Source organism: Chelonia mydas, chromosome 6 (genome assembly GCF_015237465.2).
Source record: "Chelonia mydas isolate rCheMyd1 chromosome 6, rCheMyd1.pri.v2, whole genome shotgun sequence".
Taxonomy (NCBI): domain Eukaryota; kingdom Metazoa; phylum Chordata; order Testudines; family Cheloniidae; genus Chelonia; species Chelonia mydas.
Genome location: NC_051246.2, coordinates 14185213 through 14208767, shown reverse-complemented (window position 1 = coordinate 14208767; position 23555 = coordinate 14185213). Strand labels below are relative to the sequence as shown.

General features: G+C 51.6%; 1 protein-coding gene across 1 annotated transcript; it reads right to left on the bottom strand.

Moving 5' to 3' along the window:
* Positions 1-14114: 14114 nt before the first annotated feature.
* Positions 14115-22713, bottom strand: LOC114021944. Its single transcript, XM_027832276.3, has 6 exons — positions 22147-22713; positions 20732-20803; positions 20202-20276; positions 19208-19561; positions 17665-17907; positions 14115-16025 (listed from the first exon to the last, which is right to left on the bottom strand). The coding sequence occupies exons 1-6, from the start codon at positions 22400-22402 to the stop codon at positions 15769-15771; spliced, it is 1257 nt and encodes a 418-aa protein (XP_027688077.2). The 5' UTR covers positions 22403-22713; the 3' UTR covers positions 14115-15768.
* Between the last annotated feature and the right edge of the window lie 842 nt (positions 22714-23555).

The following is a 23555-nucleotide window of genomic DNA, read 5'->3' as shown; positions in this document are numbered from 1 at the left end:
GCCCCAGAACCGCATCCCCAGACAGACAGGGGCATGCAGACCCAGACAGACACAGGGCTGAATAATATGGAGGTAGTCAGAGAGCTAGGTACTGCTTTGGGATACCGGGATCAATGCAGTCCCACTCCCTGGACTTTGGGGCTAAGAAGATTAGCCGCAAAATTTCCCACCGTGTTTAAATTGGCACCATTAGGTTTCGCAATCAACAGACACCTGCCTCCGCCCCCCCGAGATGAACGGACACTTTTCAGCCCTCGCAGAGCGATGGGCTCAGACTCTCAGCAGACGCAGGCAGCTGTCATTGCCGTGGCTAAACCACAGTTCATATTCCAAACGTTTCTTTCGGAGCCCTAACCGCTAGGGACTGCGTGTCCGTGTTAAAGGACGCTGAGCTGCTGGATCAAAGTGGGGTGGCTTCTACTGCAGCTACCGAGCCAGGCCAGCACAGAATACAATGAGATGTGCCACCGAATAGAACCCAGGAGTCCAGACTCCCGGCCCCTCCCTCTGCGCTACCCCACCCCCTGCCCTGGCTTGCAGAGTTCACAAGCCCCGTGCATGTGCGTGCACGGGTCTCACTCTACTACCTAGCTATGCAGAGCATCAGCCCCGTGCAGCTCACCCCTCAGCCCAGGGACAGGTGCCTCTCTCCTGCCGCTAGCAGCCCAGGGCTCTAAGTGTGCTGGTGATGGCACCAGAGGGGTGTTTACACCAATGGTCCCAGCTCAGGAAGGGCCATTTCCATTGGGTTGCCAAGGGAGCTAACATAGAATCATAGAATATCAGGGTTGGAAGGGACCTCAGGAGGTCATCTAGTCCAACCCCCTGCTCAAAGCAGGACCAAGCCCCAATTTTTGCCCCAGATCCCTAAGTGGCCCCCTCCAGGATTGAACTCACAACCCTGGGTTTAGCAAGCCAATGCTCAAACCACTGAACTATCCCTCCCCCCGGAGTTATTACCTAGCCCCCCCCCCCCCACCCCCGTTGCCAGGGGCTGTACAGACACAGAACAGAGACAGGCCAAGCCCCGAAGAGCTTGAAAATCTCATTGTCTTTGCACAGAGGTATTCATACATATAACGGGCAGGAGGACCCATTGTGCCCATCCAGCCCAGCCTCTTGCCTAACCCAGGCCAGAGAATCTCCCCCAGTGATTCCTGCCTCCAGACCAGTAACTCCTGACTGAGCTAGAGCAGGGCTTTGAGCAGGGCCCCATCTCCACTGACAGACTCCCAGTGAGGGAGAATCCACCCCTTCCCTCAGGGAGCTGATCCTGTTCCAGTGGTGAATTCCCCTCCCCGGTAAACCCTTATTCGCAGCCTGAATCCATCCCCCTTCATTCAGGGAGGTGGTGTTCCTACCCAGACAGGGAAACTCCTGCCATTATCATATGCTCCGCCTTCACTAGGGGACTGGGCCGGGATATCTAGGCTGGCACAGGCTTGGTAGTATAGACATAGCCTCAGCCTAGCACGATTTATAACTGGAAACTGCTCCCCTACTGCAAAAGTTACAGCGAGAAACCCTGAATGTACGTCTACACTGCAGGCGCTCCAGAGGTACAGGTGCAGTGCTGTAGTGTAGACACGTAGTGTAGCAACGGATTGGGTTTTCCCATCACTGTAGTAAATCTACGCCCTCGAGAGGCAGCAGCTAGGTCAACGGAAGAATCTTGAGTGGACCGAGCTGCTTTTACAGTGGGGGTTAGTTCAATCTCGCGGCATCACATTGAGCATGACATTTTTCACAGCCGTGAATGATGAATCTAGGTCAGGGTTGGGCAAACTTTTTGGCCCAAGGGCCACGTCGGCATGCAAAACTCTATGGAGGGCCGGGTAGGGAAGGCTGTGCCTCCCCAAACAGCCTGCCCCTGCCCCCATCCAAACCCTCCCACTTCCTGCCCCTCTGAACCCCTGCCCCATCCAACCCCCCCTGCTCCTTTTCCCCTGACCACCCCCTCCCAGGACCCCTACCCCTAACCACCCCCCCGGGATGCCACCCCCATCCAACCCCCCCTACTCCTTGTCCCCTGACCACCCCCTCCCGGGACCCCCACCCCTAACTGCCCCCCGGGACTCCACCTCCCCATCCAACCCCCCCTGCTCCTTGTCCCCTGACCACCCCCTCCCAGGACCCCCGCCCTTAACCACCCCCCCCCAGGATGCCACCCCCATCCAACTCCCCCTACACCTTGTGTATTCACCCACAAAATCTTATGCTCCAATACGTCTGATAGTCTATAAGGTGCCACAGGACTCTTTACCACTTAAATAGTCATAATAAATCATGGGGAAGTAAGACAAGTGATAAAAATGGTGTATGCTTAGATTGATTAAAATGCTCTAGTGGTTTTAAAAGATGGCACCTTAACTAGATTTAATGCAGCAGAGGGTAGTTTTTCCCGCTTAGACCCGGGAATTATAACAGCAGATATTGCAAGTAGATGCAACTGGAAAATATATAAGGAAGAAGGAATAGGGTATGATAATTTCCCGATAGTACTTTTACTACTTTTAAGGGCAAGATAAGGTTGAAGGTCATGGAAAATTAAGAAAGCTAACCGGGAGCTATTTACAAGTAAATGTATTGAATTCGTGAATAATAATTGTGTGAGTGATGAGACAGAGAATTTGAATGATTATGTAATAGAGGGATAAACAGCAGCCGCTACTGTAGCCATATGTAGGATACTGAAGTACCCCCAAAATAAAGACTCACTTCTATGGTGGAATGAGGAGTGCAAAATGGCAGTTAAAAATAAGAACAAAGACAATAAAAAAAACAAAAAATACAATGAATAGTGAAGTTTTAAAGAAGTCAGGCAGTAGCACAAAGAATTATAAAAAAAAAATCAAAGAAGGAGCATTGGAGAAAGTACTGTGGGCAGATAAACAAAGATACCAAGACATCCGAAAAATACAGGCAAATTAGAAGAAATATTGGAATTCAGACTAAGACTTCCCAGGTCTTATTGGGACTAACAACATAGTAAGAAATTCTGATAATGAGAAAGCAGAAGTTTTAGCAGACACTCTCTGAGGGGTCAATAATGATGAAAACCCAAGAGAAGTTTTCCTTCAGATTAAAAAACAATTCATTGGGGAGAGTCACGATCCATTATGTAACTGGGGTAAACATGAGGCTACTATACTGAATGAATGGTTTTGTTTGTGAGAACTTGAGAAATCTACTGATATCAGCAAGAATACATCCCCAGGTAAAGATAATAAATGTAACATAACGTTTAAATATCTCTCTGACAGCAGTTTGAGAGTTATCTTGCAATTATTTAACACTCTGTGGGAAAAAGGAGTGATACCAGACCAATAAAACTGAATCATGGAGTAGTAATTCCAATATGAGAACCAGGCAAACTGTTCGCCTAAGTGGATGCCTATAGACCACTTGCCCCCACGTTATGGCAAGAACGGTTAATGACAGATTGGCTGCCTATTTGGAAAACAATGGCATTACAGATAAGGTGCAGAGTGGTTTTGGGAGAGGCAGATGCACCATTGTTCACATTGCTAAATTAGAAACTGAAATACAAAAACCTATGAGGTGCAAGGGTTTCATGACAGCTGTCTTTCTAGGTATTGAAAAGACGTATGACCTGCTATGGAGGGAAGGCTTATTGTACAAAGTAGGTGCACTACGGATAAGGGGAAGAATGTAGGGGTAGATTAGAGAATTATTGAGTAAAAGGACCAGGCAGAGTTGGGAAAGTTATGTTGAATATGTACAATATTAAAAATGGAACACCAAAGGGAAGTGTTATCAACCCAACCTTATTTAATATTATGATACTGTAAATGATCTCCCAACACAAATAAGTGCTGGGGCAGGTGTCATTCTATTCAGAGATGACTGTGCTCTGTGCATGAGGAGCAGGATTACTGAGGTGGCAGAAGAGAGAATCAACAACGTGTTAGGAGAGACCTCTGGCTGGGGATATACGTGGGGCTTCGTGTTCTCCATTGCTAAAACCAAAGAGCTGGTCTTTACAGAAAAAAAAAGTTGCAAAGGAATGTAAACTGTATCTGTATGTAGAACAAACAGATATAGTTACAACGTTCAAATTCTTAGTGTTAATATTTGATACTAAATTACTTTAGAAAGGTCATAAAACCCTATGTTAAAGATCAATGTGCAGGAAGGATTAACCTGCTTAAAAGTCTTGCTGGAGAGCAGATAAGAAAACAATGCTGATGGCCTACGGGGCTTTAATCAGACCAGTTACTGACTTGGCTGCCAAACTTTTGGGTCAGCATCAAAATCAGAATTTAAAAAATTAGATTTAATACAAGTCCAGGCACTATGAATTGCGAACAGTGCATTTATTACAACACCCGTGCACGCTACAGATAGCTTCCAGTGAAATGCCAGCTACATTACAAATGAAACTACTGGCCCTAACTTTCTGGGCCAAAGTTAATGGGAACTGCAATGATGAAAGTACCAAGCAAAATATGAGGCTTGTTGGGAATCTGATAGGTAAACTATATAGCACTGTAGTGGGGCGGTTGGCCCACGCAGGGAGAAGAAGGGGTTAAAAGCAGCACCAAGGAGGCTGCGCAGAACCCACTAATTAGGAAAGGGCTTATTGAGCCCACCAATAGAGGGAAGGCTTACTGGAGCAGCCAATCAGGGCCAGCGAGGGCCATATATAAAGGACTGTTCTGCAGAGCAGAGGGCAGTCTCTCCCTGGAAGGCAAGGATGGAGGACTAGGTGCATGAAGAAGGGCCGGGGCTGCAGTCTGAGCTGCTGGCTGACCACTGCGAGGCTGGGGCCTTGCTGCCAGGGATGAGGGGGTGCTAGGGCTACGGGGGAAGTGGCCCAAGGGAAATAGGCAGCAGGTTGGAGAGCACAGTAGATGGCTGCTGGCTATTGGGTCCTAGGGTTGGGACCCAGAGTAGCGGGCAGGCCTGGGTCCCGTCCCCCACCCCGCTCTCCACTTGCCAATGAAGAGAGTGGCTGGTAACCAGACTGCAGTTTGCCCCTGAGATGAGGGGCTGAACCTTAGACTGCAGCTGGCCATTGAGGCAAGTGGCGGGACTAAGGACTGCTGGTCCCCCGGCAGGGGGGAGATACTGGGGTGGGGCTGGAGCTGGTGCAGCTGGAGGACCGTGCCTAGAAGAGGACGCTGCAGTTCGGGGAGCGACGCAGGTCCAAAGAGTGGAGACAGCAGTGATGGTAGGCGTGACACCACTAGCTGAAGGCAGACTGGAAGGGCCAAGAGCTAATTCCCAGGATGGCCAGCAGGAGGCACTGCAGTGGTGAATCGCGCACCGTAACAAACACACGATGTTAGAACTCCACATGCAGGAGTTGAAAGACAAGGGAAAACCTGAATGAAGTCAAAACTTTTAGTCATGGGAAAATTAGTTAGGGATGGAAAGTCGCATGCCCAAATGTGGATTTAGATTTATTTTATAAATTTGAGGGTAAAAAAGAGACAGTAGGTATTGAAAATGAAGTGTACCAGTCTATAGATGAGGAGTGGAGTCAGTTTTGTCAAATATATTGTAACCGTTCTGCCAGGTGGAGCCAGCAGCAACCAGGGCCAGGTTCAATATCTAGGGGTTCTTTTCCATCAATACAACATAGAACCGGCTCAAGCTCCCACCCAGTAACCTGGGAAAATTATACACCACCCCTGGGTGCCTCTGAGAGGAATACTTCCCCTCTCACAAGCACAGAGTCTGAGTGTAGAAAATAAACTTTTAATAAAAGGAGGGGAGTGACTTGGCATTAATTTGGAAAAACACTGCACACAGGGTTCATAAACATAAACCATGAGTAAAAGACCCACCCTCAAGTAAGTTGGGCAGTGCTCTTTCCCCCTTAGGTTCTTAAATCCGGCAACCCAAAAGTTCCTTTAACATGCCTGTCCCTTCTCTGCACCCCACTCACAGTTGCTGTCCTTGGTCAGTGCAGACCTAGAGTTCAGAAGTGCATCTGTAGAGTTCACCTCCCACCCTGGGTGGAGGAGGGAGTAAAGAGGCACCTCGCTCACTCCACTGCTTGGACACTCGCTTGCCGCCCCTCTCTCTAGGGCCCTGCTAGCCCCTCGCTGTGCCTCTCTGCCTGCTGGCCACTCACTCTGCCACCTGGCCACCCTGCCAGCCACTGCTCCTCACACCTGGCTACCCCGCCAGCCCTGGTTCCTCTCCACTGGCCATCCCACCAGCCACGGTTCTTTGCTTCCTCACGAGCTGATTGTCAGTCACCTTCTGCTGCCACCAGCCTCTCTCCTGTGACCTCTGCACATTAGTCTCTTAGTAATTTTTAGCTCTTTGCAGGCTGCACAGAAACACTGCCCCATCTCAAGTGATTTCAGCTCTAGTGAGTTTTAGCTCTTAGGAGGCTGGGCAGAAACACAGTCCTACCACAACTAATTTCAGCTCTAATTGAGCATTTAAAAGAACAAAGAGGCTCCTAATAAACCCTATTTAGCCCTTTCTTTGAAGAGCGGAGGGGAAGAAGTTAAACTAGTACAGGAAGGACTCTTAGGGAAGGGGCCACATCTGGCTGGAACACCCATCCGCACCCTTTTTACTTCTACAGGGCTCCGGCATTTGAGCCCCTGGCTTAACAAGGTCCTTTCAGCTGAGGGTGACCCCCCCTCACTTGGGACACATTAGGTACAGTTCTGCACCCCTTTATTCACAATAATGCCAACATTGGTAACAGCATTTCACTACCGCTGTATTCAGTACTAAGGTGATTTGTAACCCAACACCAGCCAAAGTTGATCACTTTGAGAACACACTGCTCTATCTGCTGGATATCTAAGCAGAGTAGGTGTGTTCATGTAAATACAGTTTGCTCTTGAAGTCTCTCCCCGTCTCAGGTAGCTGTCAGGGAAGAATTCAGTAGACCCTGTTTACGTATATACAGGTGGGTCCAAAAAAGAAAAAAAAACAGGAATAGTAGGGATGGCGTATTGTATACCAAAATTGGGAATTAGTGCATCCAAAAGCATCTCTGATTATGTAGCAGTCACGACAGCTGAACCAGTAGCAATAATGCTAGCTTTAAACTGGATCTTGGACGTATGCCCAGCAGCAGCAGCAGTCATATTTTTTGATTCAATCTCAGGCGTTATGGGGATAAAAAAAGGGAATCTCAATATGTAGAAGTGATTTAATCAACAAAGTTATATTTCTAACAACAGAGTTACGACAGATGGGGATACAGACAGCATTAGCTTGGATCCCAGTGCTTATTGGGATAACAGGGAACAAAATGGCCAACAAAGCAGCTAAAAAAGCTGTGAGAAATGGAAGGATTAACACAGAAATACCCTTGAGTAAGTAGGGATTCAAAAGCCTGGTGCAGAAAAATGTAAAAGGGGAATGGCAAAAAAAATTGTTCTAATGGAAAAAGAGGAAGCTGATTATCTCAACTGTGCCCTAGAGCTGACATATTTCGGGGCTGGACAGGATGGACGCAGGAAGTGCTTTTGTTTTGTGGCTCAAACAAAAATCTTTTTCAGATGAAGAGAAACAAAGACAGACTCTGTGCGCCCTGTAAGGTAGAAGAAACGTGCAATCACCTTTTATGGGTATGTCAGAGCTTTGATAAAGAAAGGGAAAAGCTTTGTGAGGTGGTTACAGACCCCTCTGCCCCCCCACCCCACCCCATCCTTACTCCTATAATCCTTGCCCCCTTCCCACTGTGCTACTATCCTGCCCCACATTGGTACCTCCTAGAACCTAATCCTCCCGCCGTTCCTCTTCCCTCCCCCTCTGCTGACCCCCCAGCAGTTCCTGTGTCCCCCATCCCCCTCCCCCTCCCCGCACCATCATCCCCCCCACCCTCTGGTCCTGCAACTCTCTCTCCCCAGTGTTCCCCCTGTTCCTCCAGCCTCTGCATCCCAAGTCAGGTTGCTTCATGATACTCATGCCTGTCTCATACAGCACTTTTCATCAGGAGATCTCAAAGCACTGCCCACCCAATGTTTAGTGTATTTATCCTCACAGCCCAGTGCCATTATCCCCATTGTGCCTATGGCAACTGAGGCAGAGATAGGCTAAGTGATTTGGCCAAGGTCACACAGGAAGTCCATAGCGGAGCAGGCAAGTGAACCTGGGTCTCTTGTGGCCTAAGCCAGTGCCCAAGCCCCTGTGCTGGGGCACCAGCAGCAGGGGTACTGGGAACACTATAGAGACAATCACCCTGTTCTCAGTTCTGGGGCCCAAGGAGGCAGCAGCCCAGAGCAGTAATTGCAGAGGAAGTCTGGCTCAGCCCCTGCAGCCCTGGCCTGGAGCATAGAAACATAGAAATGTAGGGCTGGAAGGGACCTTGATAGGTCATCAAGTCCATCCCCGGCACAGAGACAGGGTAAAGACCTAGACTATCCCTGTCCAACATGTCCTTAAAAACCTCCATTACAGGAATTCCACAACCTCCTCAGGGAACCTGTTCCAGTGCCTAATTATCCACAGTACGCCAACTAATTATCCACAGTATGCCAACATTTTTATGGCTGACTTAGAACAACACTTCCTCAGCTCTCATCCCCTAACGCCCCTACTCTACTTGCGCTACATTGATGACATCTTCATCATCTGGACCCATGGAAAAGAAGCCCTTGAGGAATTCCACCATGATTTCAACAATTGCCATCCCACCATCAACCTCAGCCTGGACCAGTCCACACAAGAGATCCACTTCCTGGATACTACAGTGCTAATAAGCGATGGTCACAAAAACACCACCCTATACCAGAAACCTACTGACCGCTATACTTACCTACATGCTTCCAGCTTTCATCCAGACCACACCACACGATCCATTGTCTACAGCCAAGCTCTGCGATACAACCGCATTTGCTCCAACCCCTCAGACAGAGACAAACACATACAAGATCTCTATCAAGCATTCTTACAATACCCACCTGCTGAAGTGAAGAAACAGATTGACAGAGCCAGAAGAGTACCCAGAAGTCACCTACTACAGGACAGGCCCAACAAAGAAAATAACAGAATGCCACTAGCCATCACCTTCAGCCCCCAACTAAAACCTCTTCAACGCATCAAGGATCTACAACCTATCCTGAAGGACAACCTATCACTCTCACAGATCTTGGGAGACAGGCCAGTCCTTGCTTACAGACAGCCCCCCAACCTGAAGCAAATACTCACCAGCAACCACATATCACACAACAGAATCACTAACCCAGGAACCGATACTTGCAGCAAAGCCTGTTGCCAACTGTGCCCACATATCTATTCAGGGGACACCATCATAGGGCCTAATCACATCAGCCACACTATCAGAGGCTCGTTCACCTGCAATGTGATATACGCCATCATGTGCCAGCAATGCCCCTCTGCCACGTACATTGGCCAAACTGGACAGTCTCTACGTAAAAGAATAAATGGACACAAATCAGACATCAAGAATTATAACATTCAAAAACCAGTCGGAGAACACTTCAATCTCTCTGGTCACTCAATTACAGACCTAAAAGTTGTGATTCTTCAACAAAAAAACTTCAAAAACAGACTCCAATGAGAGACTGCTGAATTGGAATTAATTTGCAAACTGGATACAATTAACTTAGGCTTGAATAAAGACTGGGAGTGGATGTGTCATTACACAAAGTAAAACTATTTCCCCTTGTTTATTTCCCCTCCTACTGTTTTTGTAAAGTGCTGGAAATGGCCGACCTTGATTATCACTAGAAAAGGTGTCCCCCCTCACACCCCCTGTTCTCCTGCTGGTAATAGCTCACCTTTCCTGATCACTCTCGTTACAGTGTGGTAACACCCATTGTTTCATGTTCTCTGTGTATATAAAATCTCCCCACTATATTTTTCACTGTATGCATCCGATGAAGTGAGCTGTAGCTCACGAAAGCTTATGCTCTAATAAATTTGTTAGTCTCTAAGGTGCCACAAGTCCTCCTGCTCTTTTTACGGATACAGATTAATACGGCTGCTACTCTGAAACCTGTAATTATCCACAGAGTCAGAAAGTTTTTCCTAAATCTCCCTTGCTCCAAACTAAGCTGATTCCTTTTTGTCCTACCGTGGGTGGGCATGGAGAATACTTGATCACTGTCCTCATTATAATAACCTTTGATATATTTGAAGGCTGTTACCTTATCCACCCTCCATTTTTTGTACTCTAGACTAACCAAGTCCAGTTCTTTCAATCTTGCTTCACAGGCCAGGTTTTCTAACCCTCTGATCATTTTTGTTGCTCTCCTCTGGACTTTCTCCAGTTTGGTCCACATATTTCCTAAAGTATGGCACCGAGAACCGGACACAGTGCTCCAACTAAGGCCTCACCAGCGCTGAGAACAGCAGAACAATTACCTCCCATGTCTTACATACAACACTGCTGTTAATATGCCCCAGAATGACATCTGCCTTTTCCGCAACAGCATCACATTGTTGACCTGTAGTCAACTCGTGATCCAATGTAATCTCCAGATCCTTTTCTGCAGCATGGCTGCCTAGCCAGTCATTGTCCAGTTTGTATTCGTGTATGTTCCATCGCTCGGGTGGGGTGGTGCAGTCCAGTCACATCTCGGAGCTGGTGCAGATGCAGTCTTTGGAGAATTTAGCAGCAGTGAACAAGTCTCCATTGGGCACATGTGAATTGAGATTTTTCAAGGCTCACAACTTGGCTGAATATGGGTGTTTTCCACAGGCACAGCAAAAGGCGCTAGGGTGACCCCATTTGCCAAATTTCAATACCTGCTTCAAAGTATGGAGGTTTTTAAAGTTATTTCATTTCCTTTGATTTATGAAAAAACAATTGAAAACATCTATTAAAAAACCCCAGTGCTTTTGCCGTCCCTCTTACTAACACACCTTTCCATCCCATTAACCCCCCGCGCTCAGCGCCTCTCCCTCCCCGCCATCCCTCCCACTACAGTCCTATGCAGGACTACTTTTTAATCCCGCTCCCGTCCCACCCCGCAATACCCACTCCCACCTGCTCCTGCATTATTTCTTGCATTTTTATCCCACTACCACCCACAAAAACCTTAGATCCCACAAATCCCATCAGAGAGAGAGAGATTTCCCCATACTACTAAAAACAAAACAAGCAAACAACCTCCCCACCCCAATATATTTAAATGGAATTCAGTCACAATTTTTGCCACCAAAAGAATAAAACAAATCTTGCTTAAACCATGTGTAGCGGGGTGGTCACCCCACTCCTGCCCTGTGGGGCTTAAAACAGCCCAGGAGAGGGCTGTGGCTGGGGGCAAGCAGCTCCCAGGCTGATTGGGGAAGCAGCCTTGGCAGGAGCCACACCCCAACCAGGGCCCTGCTGGCCCTTATAAGAGGGCAGTGGGCTAGGAGTAGACAGAGACTCTTTCTTTCTGTCTTTAGAAGGAGAAGGTCCTGGCTGCTGGGGAGCGTACCTGGGTACCTAAGGTGGAGCAGGGCTGGGGGGACGGCCAGAGGAGCTGGAGAGCTCCAGCTTGGAAACCCCCCAGGCTGCAGGCATAGTGGAAGGCCAAAAGGGGTACTGGGGTTGCAGGGGGCAGCCCAGGGGTAGGCAGAGGCAGCAGGTCCAAAGCCCCCTTGCCTGCGATGATTGGCTTATACACTGCAGTCTGCCCCAGTGTGCGGGGGCTCAGTGGTGACTGGCAGTAGCCAAAGACTGAGGCGAGGTGGGGATAGTGGATGGTGGTTCCACAGGGAGGGGAGACTGTGGGAGTACCGCCAGGGGGCAGCCCCCTGGGTAAACGGGGCACCGGGATCCAGGAGGGACATGGTGGTCAGCAGCAAGTGGGACACCAGCCTGCAGAGGGCGCTCCGGAGGCTGGAAGAGCTAATTCCCTGAGAGACCAGCTGGAGGTGCCGCAGGGGTGAGTCCCACCCCGTGAGACCATGTAAAAAAAATACTTTAACTCCTGTTATAACAGACATCAAATCTCTTTCTATCCCTCACTTAAATTTAAGTATTAAAAGTTATAAAGTGTTTTCCTGCAGATTACTGCAGTATGTTGGGGTTTGGGGGGATTTTTTGGCCCACCCAATCCCACCTGCAGCAAAGTACAGCGGGACTGGGATCCTGCTATTATGGCTGCAGGATCCCAGTCCCGCTGCAGGGCTCTGCCTCCCACTTCCATTCGCTCTAGCTCCCCTCATTCCCCCCCCCTTTTTTCCTCCCCCCAACCCCATCTCTCTTCCTCTTTCATTTGGTCAGTGGGTGGGAGCTTCCAGCGTCCCCTGCTGACAGCAGCACTGCTCTGCTCTCAGACCAATTCATCACCAGAGCCGAGTGCAGCCAAACTGAACAAGCTGTAAACAAAATGACGTTTGGGGGAAGGGGTCATTTTAGGGCACTTTTTAACATGAAAGCAATGGAAATGAAAGGCATATGAAACGGGTGGGGGAGGGGGGGAAGTAAGCTCTTACTGCTGTATTCTCATGGTTAGCATATTCACATGTGACGTGGGAGACCCTGGTTCAATTCCCTGCTCTGCTTGACCGGAGAAAGGACTTGAACTTGGGTTTTGCACTGTGCAGAAGAGCGTCCTAACCCCTGGCCTATGGGGGTATTCTGGGACAGCGTTTGCACGGTCTCTCCTGTTGGAGCAGTTCCACTCGGGATACACAGTTAAACAGCCACTAGAGTGGGGACTTGAACTGGGGGCTCTTATAGTACCAGTGCGTGCCCTGAGCCCTGGATTAGGGGCCGTCCTAGACTGGCTCCTTCTCAAGATCTTCTGCAGAAGCTGTTCCACTTTGTATAAAATACCTGAGTAGTCTCTGCGCCAGTCAGAGAAAAATGACTCTGTAGCCTGGCAGGGCACTTACCTGGGCTGTGCCAGCCCCAAGTTCCAGTCTTTGGGCCCATGACTAGTTATTTCGTTATACTGCAAGAAGAAGCTTCAGCAGGAGAGACTGAGGGAGCCATACGCCAGACTATCCCGTAGCCAGGGGCCAGGGCATGCTCCTGAGAGGTGGGAGACCCAAGGGCTCTACATCAGGCCAAGTGGGGAACTGAACGGGCATCTCCCACATCCCAAGTGAGCATGCTACACAGTGGGCAACAGGTATAAGGGAGATCACCATAGTTGGCAGGGGTCTAACCCCATCCCCCAGGGCGGATTAACAGGTAAACCACAGGGGGGGTAGAGGGAGGGAAGTAAAGCCCAGGGCTGGATCCCTTCCCCCACAGCCTGGATTTCACTCCCTTTCCCTTCCCAAGCTCGGTGTCTGACATGGTAGGCTCTCCTCCTGGACTCCTGCCCCTCAGGCCTCTAGAGCGGATGAGACCAGCCTCCGAGTGTCCCCCAATCCTTGGAGAGAGACACATGCCCTTGTCTGTGCCTGTCACACATTGGGGTCTGAGGGTATGTTTACACTGCATCTGGGAGCGAGACTCCCCACCCAGCTCCACAGACTCATGCTAGAGTGCTCGCGGCAGCAGGCTGCAAAATACCTGTGTAGACACGTTGCTTGGATGTTGCTGCTCAGGTTGAAGCTCAGGCTCCCAAGCCGACACCCCTCCTCCTGCCTCCCCCCACACCAGCCTGAACACCAGGGCAAGCTGCAGTGGCTACACAGCCAGTTTTAGCAGGCTACCACGAGCCCTCCTAACAGGGGTGCTGGAACGGAGGGGCCAGGAGATCATGGCCCACACACTTTTACTGGCCGAGCGATGGGGGGAGGGGATGGAGAGGAGCAAGTGGGGGGTAGGGTCTTAGGGGAAGGGGCAGGGCAGAGCCTCTGGGAGTCAGGGTGCTACAGGGGGTTCAGGTGCCCATGGACCCCCACTTTTAAGAGCTTCCGCTGCTCCTGCCTGCTAGCACAAGGCCATGGATCCAGGCACACTCCCAGCTGCACTGATGACACCCCCAAGGGCATCAGCCTTTGCCCTATTTGGGTCGGTTTTGTTTTTTACACAGCGAATACCCAGTCCTGACTCTGCCCCGCCCTCATCCCCTTCCCACACAGCTGGGGCTGGGAAAGTTTAGCTCAGGGTTCCACCCCGCACATCGCAGTCCAAGTGCCCTCTCCCTCCCACCCAGCAGCTGCTGCTTTCTCCCTTGCACCCGCCTCCACCCCCAACCTCCTCCCAAAATCCTCCTTGCCACCATGGCTGGCACTAATGAGCGACTGCCCCACTCTCAGACAGGTACCACCTTCTTTTTAATTTAAATACAAAGGTACAAAAGTTGCTCTATGTTAAAATAATAACAATAACCAGCCCCTATTGGGTTAATGTGAGAATTACAGTGATTTCCCCTTTCAGCAGGCTGGCTGAGAGGCAGCCCCCTCTCCCAACAGGGCCCTGAGGGGTTGATGCTGGTGGGCTTAGATGGACAGCAAAGGCCCAGGGTAGCAGCCAGGTTCTGGCTTGGGGGACGTGTGTGTGTCTGGGGAGAAGCAGAGCAAAGCCTCGTCCTGGCAGCGGTGGAACTGCCTTGCCTGAAGCCCTGATACAAAGGACGAATGGGTCTGTAATGCAAGTGAGAGCGTGGGGGAAGGGCACTGCAGTGTACGAGGCTCTGCAATCCGCTGGAGAAAAACAGAACTGGAACCCGGGACTGGGGAGCTGAAGCCAGACAAGTTCACACTAGAAATCAGGCACCAATTTTTCTCACTCAGGGTGGAACAAACGCCCAAAGGAAGTGGTGAATCCTCCATTTCTTGGTGTCTTCAAATCCTGACCGACTGCCATTGTGGAAGAGGCATTAGTCAAATGCAGGTTATTGGGCACAGTGCAGGGGTAACTGGGTGAAATGTAAGGGCCAGGGCTACACAGGGGGTCAGACTGGATGATCTAATGGTCCCTTCTGGCTTTAAACTCTAGGAGGGCATCTCTGGACTTTTTGTGTCCAAAGGGAGGGATGTGGTGGGACAGAATGTAGCTGTGGGGATTCAGGGCTTTATCTTCCCAGGGACTAGGATAAAATGGAGACGCCCCCCCAGATTTGTGGTCCTCACCAGCCCAGCAGCTGTTCAGTTCAGCCTCCAGCCCTTCACACTCAGCTGCCAACAGAATGCAGCAGCCAGGGGCTGAAGTGGCTGGGAGAGCAAGGCACGGAGAGGGAGCTTCAGTTTGGTTTGGGGCTCTGCTGATGGCAAATGAAAGATTTTTCCACTGACGTTTTAAAACAAAACAAAACCCCCAAACAAAAACAGATCAATAGATTTCATTCGTGTCCAGATTTTTCACTGAAAAGTTCAACTTTTCAGCAAAAACAAACAAAAAAACACAAACACATAAACTAAAACCAAAATATGTTGATTTGGGAATGCTGCCGCAGTTCCAAATGGGAGTTGAAATTTGGGTGCCCCATGACCCCATTCTCTACTGTAGTCTGGGCTCCAGCATGCACCATGGTCTCTCCTTTTGGTGAGGAGGCAGTTGCATCATGGGAATCCTTGGCCATGGTGCATCATGGGAAATGTAGTCCAGCTGAGGGCCCCGGTCCATAGATGAGAACGGGGATGAGGCAAGTGAACTCCACCTCCCATAAGTTATACCCAAATTGAAACATTTCAGGTTTTGGCTGAAATATTTTTGGTTCGGGTGTTTGGTGTTTGGTTTTTCAACAATAAATTTTTTTTCTCAGAAAATAGATATTTTATCTTGTTAAAAACCTGATTTTTCATTGAAAAATAATTCAAGGGAAAGTTTTCATGCAGCCCATGTCTTAATCAGTTGTGACATCTTTGGAAACTTGGGGAAGAGCCAGAAATGGGTTTCCCTCCCTGGAACACACACAGGAAGCAAAGGGAAAGGCAGTGTGTGTAGGGGGGGAAGGGTGTTCATTGCCTTCATTCCCCTTCCAGATCTGCAACAAGAAACTTGCACTTGTCCTTCAGTGCCCAGTAGAGCTGGTCCTTGCAATACCTGTTCCAGCTCAGCATGAATTCATACAGCTTCCGCATTTTCATTGGGTTGGTTTTCTCGGTTGTAATGGTCATGTATTGCTCAGAGTCCAACACGTTACCCAGCAGCTTATCCAGGACACCCTCGACCAGAGTTACTCGCTGGATGAGCTGTTCTCGGTGCCGGTCGACAAAGTGTGTCTCTGAGGGGAGAAAGAGGAACACAAGAGAGTAAAGAAATGGTCTGCCTCATGCTCTCTGCTGCACTCTGATTATCGACACAGTGTATTAGCTGCTCTGTTATCCATGCATTCTATTTGATTATGTGCATGGTCTATTAGCTACTCCAGATGGTCTATATAATAATCCACATAGCCTATTAGCTGCTTCATTATCCACACAGTCTACTCGCTATTCCGTTATCCACACGATCTATTTAATTAGCCACACAATCACCTACCCATCTTGACTGGCTCGGCGCTCAGTCGCTCGCTATTGACCACCCACAGGGCCCTCTGTACTCATCTGAGGCTTCACTGCTCTGTGACCAGGCAGATTTTCTCTGCTCCGTAACCTCCCTCCCATGCATAATTAATCTGGTTTGCCCTGTCATCCAAAACCAATCCCCAACCCCTCCTGCTAAGCCCTGTCTCCCCTTCACCTCCAACTTCATTCAATGTGCCACCAACAACCACCTTTCCAGCTCCACCTCGGTTCCACCCCTCTGATCTGGCTTCCACCATCACCAAGGCCCTCTTCTGGGCCCAGCCTCAGTGCTTTAACCCCATTCTCATCCTTGATTTCTCCACTGCTTCAGACACCATCCATCATACCCCTCCTGCTTGGTACTTTGTCCTGCCTTAGGCTTCAAGACTCCCTCCTCTGCTAACTGTCCTCCTATCACTCTGGTCGCTCCAGTGACTCATCCGGTGGATCTCCTCCCCACCGCTCCCACTTCTCACTGAGAGGATCCCTCCTTTGTGCCCTCCTTTTCTCCCTGCTCTGAACTGTACACATGGCTTTGGCTGCTATCTTCATGCCTATGACTCTCAAATCTCTGCTCTTGTTCCCACTCCAACCCATTCGCTCCTCTCACTCCTGTCTCTCTGAAGCCTCCTCCTGGATACCTTGCTGTCAGCTCACATTCCCTTGACTCCAACCAGATCTCCCCTGCGAGGCCCTCTGTTCTCTGCCTCTATTGACAGCACCACCATCCTCCTTGCCACTCCAGCCTGTGACCTGGCTACATCTTTGACTCAGTCCTTCTCTCGACACCCCCATATCCAGGCAGTGCCAAATCTTGCCTTGTCTTCCTCCTCAGTGTCTCTGAGATCTGCCCTTTCCTCTATCCACAAAAGCTTTCTCCAGGTCTTTATCCCCTTTGGCCTCCTTCACATCCACATCAACCCCTCTCCACTCCATTCCAAACCAAGGTGATATGGGATTTGAGATGCCGCTATCTTGGGGTCCAAAGGTTCAGTTTTGGCTCACAACAACAGTGGTGTTTCTAAAAGTTGGGTCCAAAAGGAATCTTAAGCCTCAGCCGCTTTGGGTTCAAATCCACAGCCAAGATTTGACTCAGATCTAAAACTGGGAGGGGCCTGTTTTCATCACTGGGTTTAGATCTGGCCCAAGATGCAGGTAGAAAATCAAGGGAGAGCCACTGACAAAACTCTGGCACTGTGGAACCTGGCTTCACCCTGATTTGGCCTTTGACGCCAAGCTGCAGCCTAACCCGGAGCTGGACACGCACTCCTGGGCCCATCTACCTTGCGCCACACCCTCCATTCAGCTCTCTTCAATGTAATATAAAGACCTTGCCCAGCTAACCTTGCCACTCACCTTTTCCACCAGCTGCGTTTTCTCTGTCTTCCCTGGAAATGGACTTAAATTCCCTGGAGTCAGGGGTAACTTCTTTGGAAACAGCAGTAACTTCCCTGGAGTCAGGGGCAACTTCTTTGGAAAAAGGAGTAACTCCCCTGGTGTCGGGGGCAACTTCTTTGGAAACAGGAGTAACTTCCTTGGAAACAGGAGTAACTTCCCTGGTGTCGGGGGCAACTTCCTTGGCGTTGGGGGTAGCGATACCTGTTCAGAGACCCCAGGCAACAGAGTTAGAGACCCAGGAGAGGACGTTACAGAAGCTATATCACCAGGGGGAGGTTAGAGTAACAGTCCTTTCTGCTTGTATTGGATTTCTCGTCAGGTACAGAGGTGAAAGGCTCAGCAAAAACACATGTTTGTGCTGTTACTTGCCTGGCACCCTGGCTAAAGCCGGCCATCGCGTTTCTTTGGGGGACCCCAACCCTGCCTGTATTCTTAAAATTAAAAATTTCAGGTCCTTGCTTCCCAATATTTTTCCTGGTCTGGACTTCTGGACTCACCCCAGCTACGCAGCACTTTAGAAGGTCCCAGGAAAAGTCAGGACCTGAGATTATTGTGAATTATTTTGCTCAGGAACGCCACTCATGGACCAAGACCCTTTGCTCTAGGCAATGTACACTCACAGAACAAGAAGATGAGCCCTGCCCCGAAGAGCATGGACCCATGGGTCTGATCCAGGGCAGCAGGGAGAGGTGGGATACTGAGCTAGATGGACCCATGGGTCTGATTCAGGGCAGCAGGAAGAAGCCGAGATACCAGGCTAGATGGGCCCATTGGTTGGATCTGGAGCAGCAGTTCCTATGTCCCTTCATTTTATTCCAGGAGAGCTTGAGGGCTCTCTGGACCCCATTATGGATCTCTGTTGGGGAGGGGAAGGGAAACCAGCCCTCTCTGCTCAGCTCCACATGGGTGTCTGCTGAATCCACCAAGGGAGCTGTGTGACCCTCTGCATCATCCAGCTGCATGGAGTCAGGGTTCTGTGGCAGGTGAATCTGGAGAAAGTGACAGGGGTGGGGGGGTTGGGGGTGTTCTCAAAGAGCCGATCCCAGTTCAGGGCTAGAGTGGGAGGAAACCACAGATACAGGGCCTCATCCTGCAAAACCTCACTGGGGTATCACCTGGCGCAGCACTTGCTGCTGGGAGAAACCTCAGTGAAGGGACTGTGATTGCTCACAGCTGCCAGCAATAGGAGCTCAACGATGAGTGACTTATTTATTTCCAGGGTCAGGTACTAAAGCTACTAAGCGCTACAGTGACTGGCGCCTGATGTATGATCCAGACCAGCAAGCTGGGGTCTAGGAGAATGGGGATGAGGCAAGTGCACTGTAACTCCCGTAAGTTATACCCAAATTGAAATATTTCAGGTTTTGGCTGGCTGGCTAGGGCCTGGGAAGACAGACCAGCGTACTAGGATCTAGGGCTGGAGACAGATACACACATTAGGAGAAGGGAAGCCCCAAACAACCCATGGGCAATCGCTCTCCACCTTTAAACTCAGACTGACCTTTGATCTCCAGTGTCCCAGTGCTCCTCTCAATGGGGGTCTGCAGGGTCACATGTTCCACCTGGCAGATGAACTCTGCCCCTTGGTCTCTCTGCACCGATGGGGTGAAGGAGAGCGTCACCATCTGCTGGTAGGTCTCCCTGTCTTTGGCACAGGTCTCCTTGGGGATGATGGCATAATCAGCGGAGTCCTTGATGGGCGTGGCCACACTCTCTCCACTCTCCCTCCTGAGCCAGGTCACAGTTAGCTCCTGGGGGAAGTACCCTGCGATGAAGCAGCTGAAGGCCACGTGGCTGCCCTCCACCAGTGGCTGAGACTGGAATATTTCTGACACCTCTGGGCGCCGCAGGACAACTGAGAAGTCAAATGGATAGAAAGAGAGGGAAGGAGAAATCTTGCCCCGGAGTGGGGCTTCCATCTGTAGCGTCTGCTAATGGCCACTATTGGTGTTGGGTCCATTGATCTGATTTGGGGTTGTAGGGAAGGGGCAAGATACAGTTTAGACTGGCCCAATGATTTGATCCAGAGTGGCGTGGAGGGGGCAGGATACCAGGGTAGATGGGCCCATCAGGGCAGTTCCTATGTGCCATCATTACATTCCAGGAGGGCTTGGCATCTCTGGACTCCAACACGGATCTCTGTTGGGCGGAGAAGGGGACCCAGCCCTCTCTGCTCAGCCCCACACAGTACCTGCTGAATCCACAAAGGCAGGGCTTAAATTCAGCTGTCCGGAGGGGAGCTCCAGTAAATATTTTCCCTTGACTCCAGCCTGATGCTGTTGGCTCTCAGTCTGGGATCCCGGCTCTCTGGGGGGCCTCAAGCTGGTTTCAGGGGGTCCATGGGGCCCCGCGGTTGAAGCCCAAAGCCACAAGCCCAGGCACCTCCTGTGGAACTGAAACCCCAAGCCCTGAAGCCTTGAGCCCCAAATGGGATGGGGGAATGGGCCTGGTGGACTCCAGGAGAACGTAAGCACTGCAACAAAGGAGCTACTGACCTGTGTGTCCCTCTGCATTGTCCAAAGGGAGAATTTCCAGCTGCTCAGAGTCAGGAATCACAGTGGGAGGGGACTCTGGAGCAAATGAGACAGAGAGGAAGCGTGAATGCTACAGAGCGAGTCGCGGCTCAGAGCTGGAAAGGGCGGAGACCACTCATGGGGAGCCTTATCCCCCCAACACTTGCCATGGTGCTACCAGACACTGAGCTCCCTGCCTGAAGGCACTTACATTACATCTCAGTTCACTAGATAGGAAAAAAATCTTCACCTGGCCTCTTTCTACAGGAGCCAGCGAAGGGCACAGATGAGGAGGGGGGCACTCTGCCGTTTGCCACCAGTGCATGGCAGGAAGAAATGGGGGTGATAGTTCCCCACAAAAATCTAGGGGGCTGGGGAAGAGCCCTGAGCCAAAGCTGCCTCAGATGTCTCCAAGCCTGGGATTTGGAAAGGGAATGATCTGTCCCAGGCTGGGGGGAAGGAATCCTCCTTTCAGAGCCTCTCACGCACGTCTTGATCTGCACCCCACTCACCGGCGGCTCCGGCTGGGGCACGAGCGGGAAGGGGCTCGCTCTGCACAGCAGTGGCTGCAGATCCAGGGGGCACTGGAGAAAAAAGGGGGGAAATCAGTCTCGGACCTGTGGTCAGCTCAAAGCACGGCTCACCTCCTCCCCACACACTCCCTCCTCCCCACACATACACACTGAGGACAAACGTAGTTCTTCGAGGCCAGAACAGGAGTGTGAGAGAGAGATCGGCGTGGGGGAGAGTCAGGGGCAAAGGGAGAAGGATCCATAATGGCAGAGAAACAGGGGTCCAGAGGGCTAAAGCAGATGCTTCTGCCCCTCAGTTAGATTTGCTCCTTGACCTTGTTCGAACTATCACATTTTCTTTCAAGTGAACGCTGCCCAGACCTACTACAAATGGGGCCGGGGGGGGGGGGGGCGGTGTCTGGTCCAGGGAACGGGATGGAAGGAGGACAGATATGGCAGTGGAAAGGAGTCCACTGGGAAGGAATAGGGTTCATTCTGGTGCAGTCTGCAAGGCCTGTGTTGGACACCTGTCATGGAGCACATGGAATGATTCATGATTAATAAAAAAAAACTAAGGAAATTTCCCATCTAAAAACAAACAACTTTGTTAACCTGCAGTTTGGGTGGAGAGATTCTCTCACTTACTTGACCTAAAACACCCCACAGAGCACTCTCGGCCCCATGAAGAGGGGCTGTCCAGGAGTCCCTCCTTGCAGGGCTGAGAACGGGAGCCCAGCCACTTGGGGCTGAAAACAGAATTCTACCGCGAGATCATGAGCGAGGCTTAATTTTACCTAGAAATTACATCTCTCGCAATACATTCATGACTGTTGGCATGTTTGCACGGGGGAGGCCCAGCCACGGACCAAGCCCCCATTGTGCCAGGCACTGTACAAAACCCAGAACAAAAAGAGCCTCCTTGCCTCCAACGAGTGAACAATCAGTGTGAGCTGGTGAGCGCTCAGCTGGTTTGAGGTGGGGGGGTGCTGCAGGTCCCAGGGGCTGAGTTAGTTTTGCTTGGCAAAATGATGTTAAAGGAATAACAGTTTGTGTGTGGGTTTTGGGGGGGGGCTGCAGGGGTTTTTGCCAATGGATCAACAATCCTCTCTTGCTTTTTACACATGAGGTGGGGGTGGGGAGCAGATTCTTCCCAGGTGTAAATGGTCCCACCAGCTCAGGATGTGGCCGGAAAGGAGCAGGGGAGCAGCAGGGCAGGAGGGGAGGGGGGCTGGTATGAGAAGAGAATGAAAGTGAAAGCAGGGGTGGAATCCCAGTCTGGAAAAGACGGGAAAGAAAGGCAGATTGGGGGTTGTTTCCCGCTCCCAGAGACCCCGGGGAGGGGGGGATTTAGTCGTGCCCAGAAATAAGGGGGCCGGGTGGGGAGCAGCAGTGGGGATTCCCCCATCTCTCTGTACCGTCTGTGCCGAGTGCCCCTGCCAGGTCTCTGATGCGGTCCGGGTCTATCAGCGCCTTCACGGCCGCCTCCAGCCCGCCGTGCTCGGCGCTGTCCCTCCGGTCGTTAACCTCCGCGGCCGGCTCGGCCCCTCCCTCCGGCTTGTTCTCGGCCATGAGCTTCTCCCCCTCCCTCACCAGGCACTTCTGCACCCTCTTGCTGAAGCGCTGCAGCTCCCGCTCGCCCTTCTTCTCCAGCCGCTTCAGCAGCTCCTCCATGCCGGTGCCGGTGCCGGTGCCGGCCCTGCCCGCCGCCTCCCGGCCCTTCTGGGAAGCGGTTTCCACATCGGCCTCCCGGCCCAGGTCCCTTCGCCCCACCCCGCGGGCATTTCCCGCTCGTCACTCCCAGGCAGGGACCGAGGGCGGGGCTGTCCGCGGGGGCAGGGCCGGGCTGGGCTCGGGGCTCTCCGAGGGGAAATGGGACACCCCGTGTGGGGCTAGCCCGAGGCCCCCCCCCCATACTTGACTGGCCTGAGCCGCTCGCCCCGCCCCCGGCTCGCCCGAGCACATCCCACTCTCCGCATGGGGCTGGCGTCGCTGCTTGCCTGAGCCCTGCCTGACCCCCCCCCGTGTCCAGCTACCCCTTTTGTTGACAAAAGTGGCCATTTGTCCCATTTGCTCTTGCCAACTGATCGACTGTGGCCAAAAAACAGTCGGGACGGCCAGGACAGGGCTTAAATAAGGGACTGTCCCGGCCAAAACGGGACGTACGGTCACCTGTGACGGTGTGAACTCACCCCGCACTGGACAGGGAAGGGTTAACTCCTCAATGTGGGCGGAGGAAGCCCCGCCCCCACATTCCTACTGGGCATGGTTCAGGTGTAGCGCCAGCATAGGCACCAACTTCCCCTCTGACCCACAGGGGCTCGACCCCCCCCCACCCCCCGGCCCCGACCCTGCCCCACCCCAATTCCACCCCCTTCCCCCAAGTCCCTGCCCCTGCCCCGCCTCTTTACCGCCTCCTCCCCAGAGCGCACCGCGTCCCCACTCTTCACCCTCCCTCCCAGAAAGTCCTAAGTGCCGCCAAACAGCTGTTAGGCGGTGGGTGGGAATCGCTGGGAGGGGGAGGAGCAGGGACACGGCACACTCGGGGGAGGAGGAGGCGAGGAGGGGGTGGGGGCGCAGGGAGCTTGGCTGCTGGTGGGTGCAGAGCACCCACTAATTTTTCCCCATGGGTGCTCCAGCCCCGCCGCACCCACAGAGTCGGCGCCTATGAGCACCAGTGTAAGAGGGCGCAGCTCACCACCAGAGAGGAAGGATGCCCCTTGCCGGCTCCGGCACAGGAACCACGGGAGCCCTGGACTGCAGAAGTCAGAGGCGCTGAGACCCTAGCAGATGCCCAGCCACCTATGGATGCCCCAGGGAGGTCTGA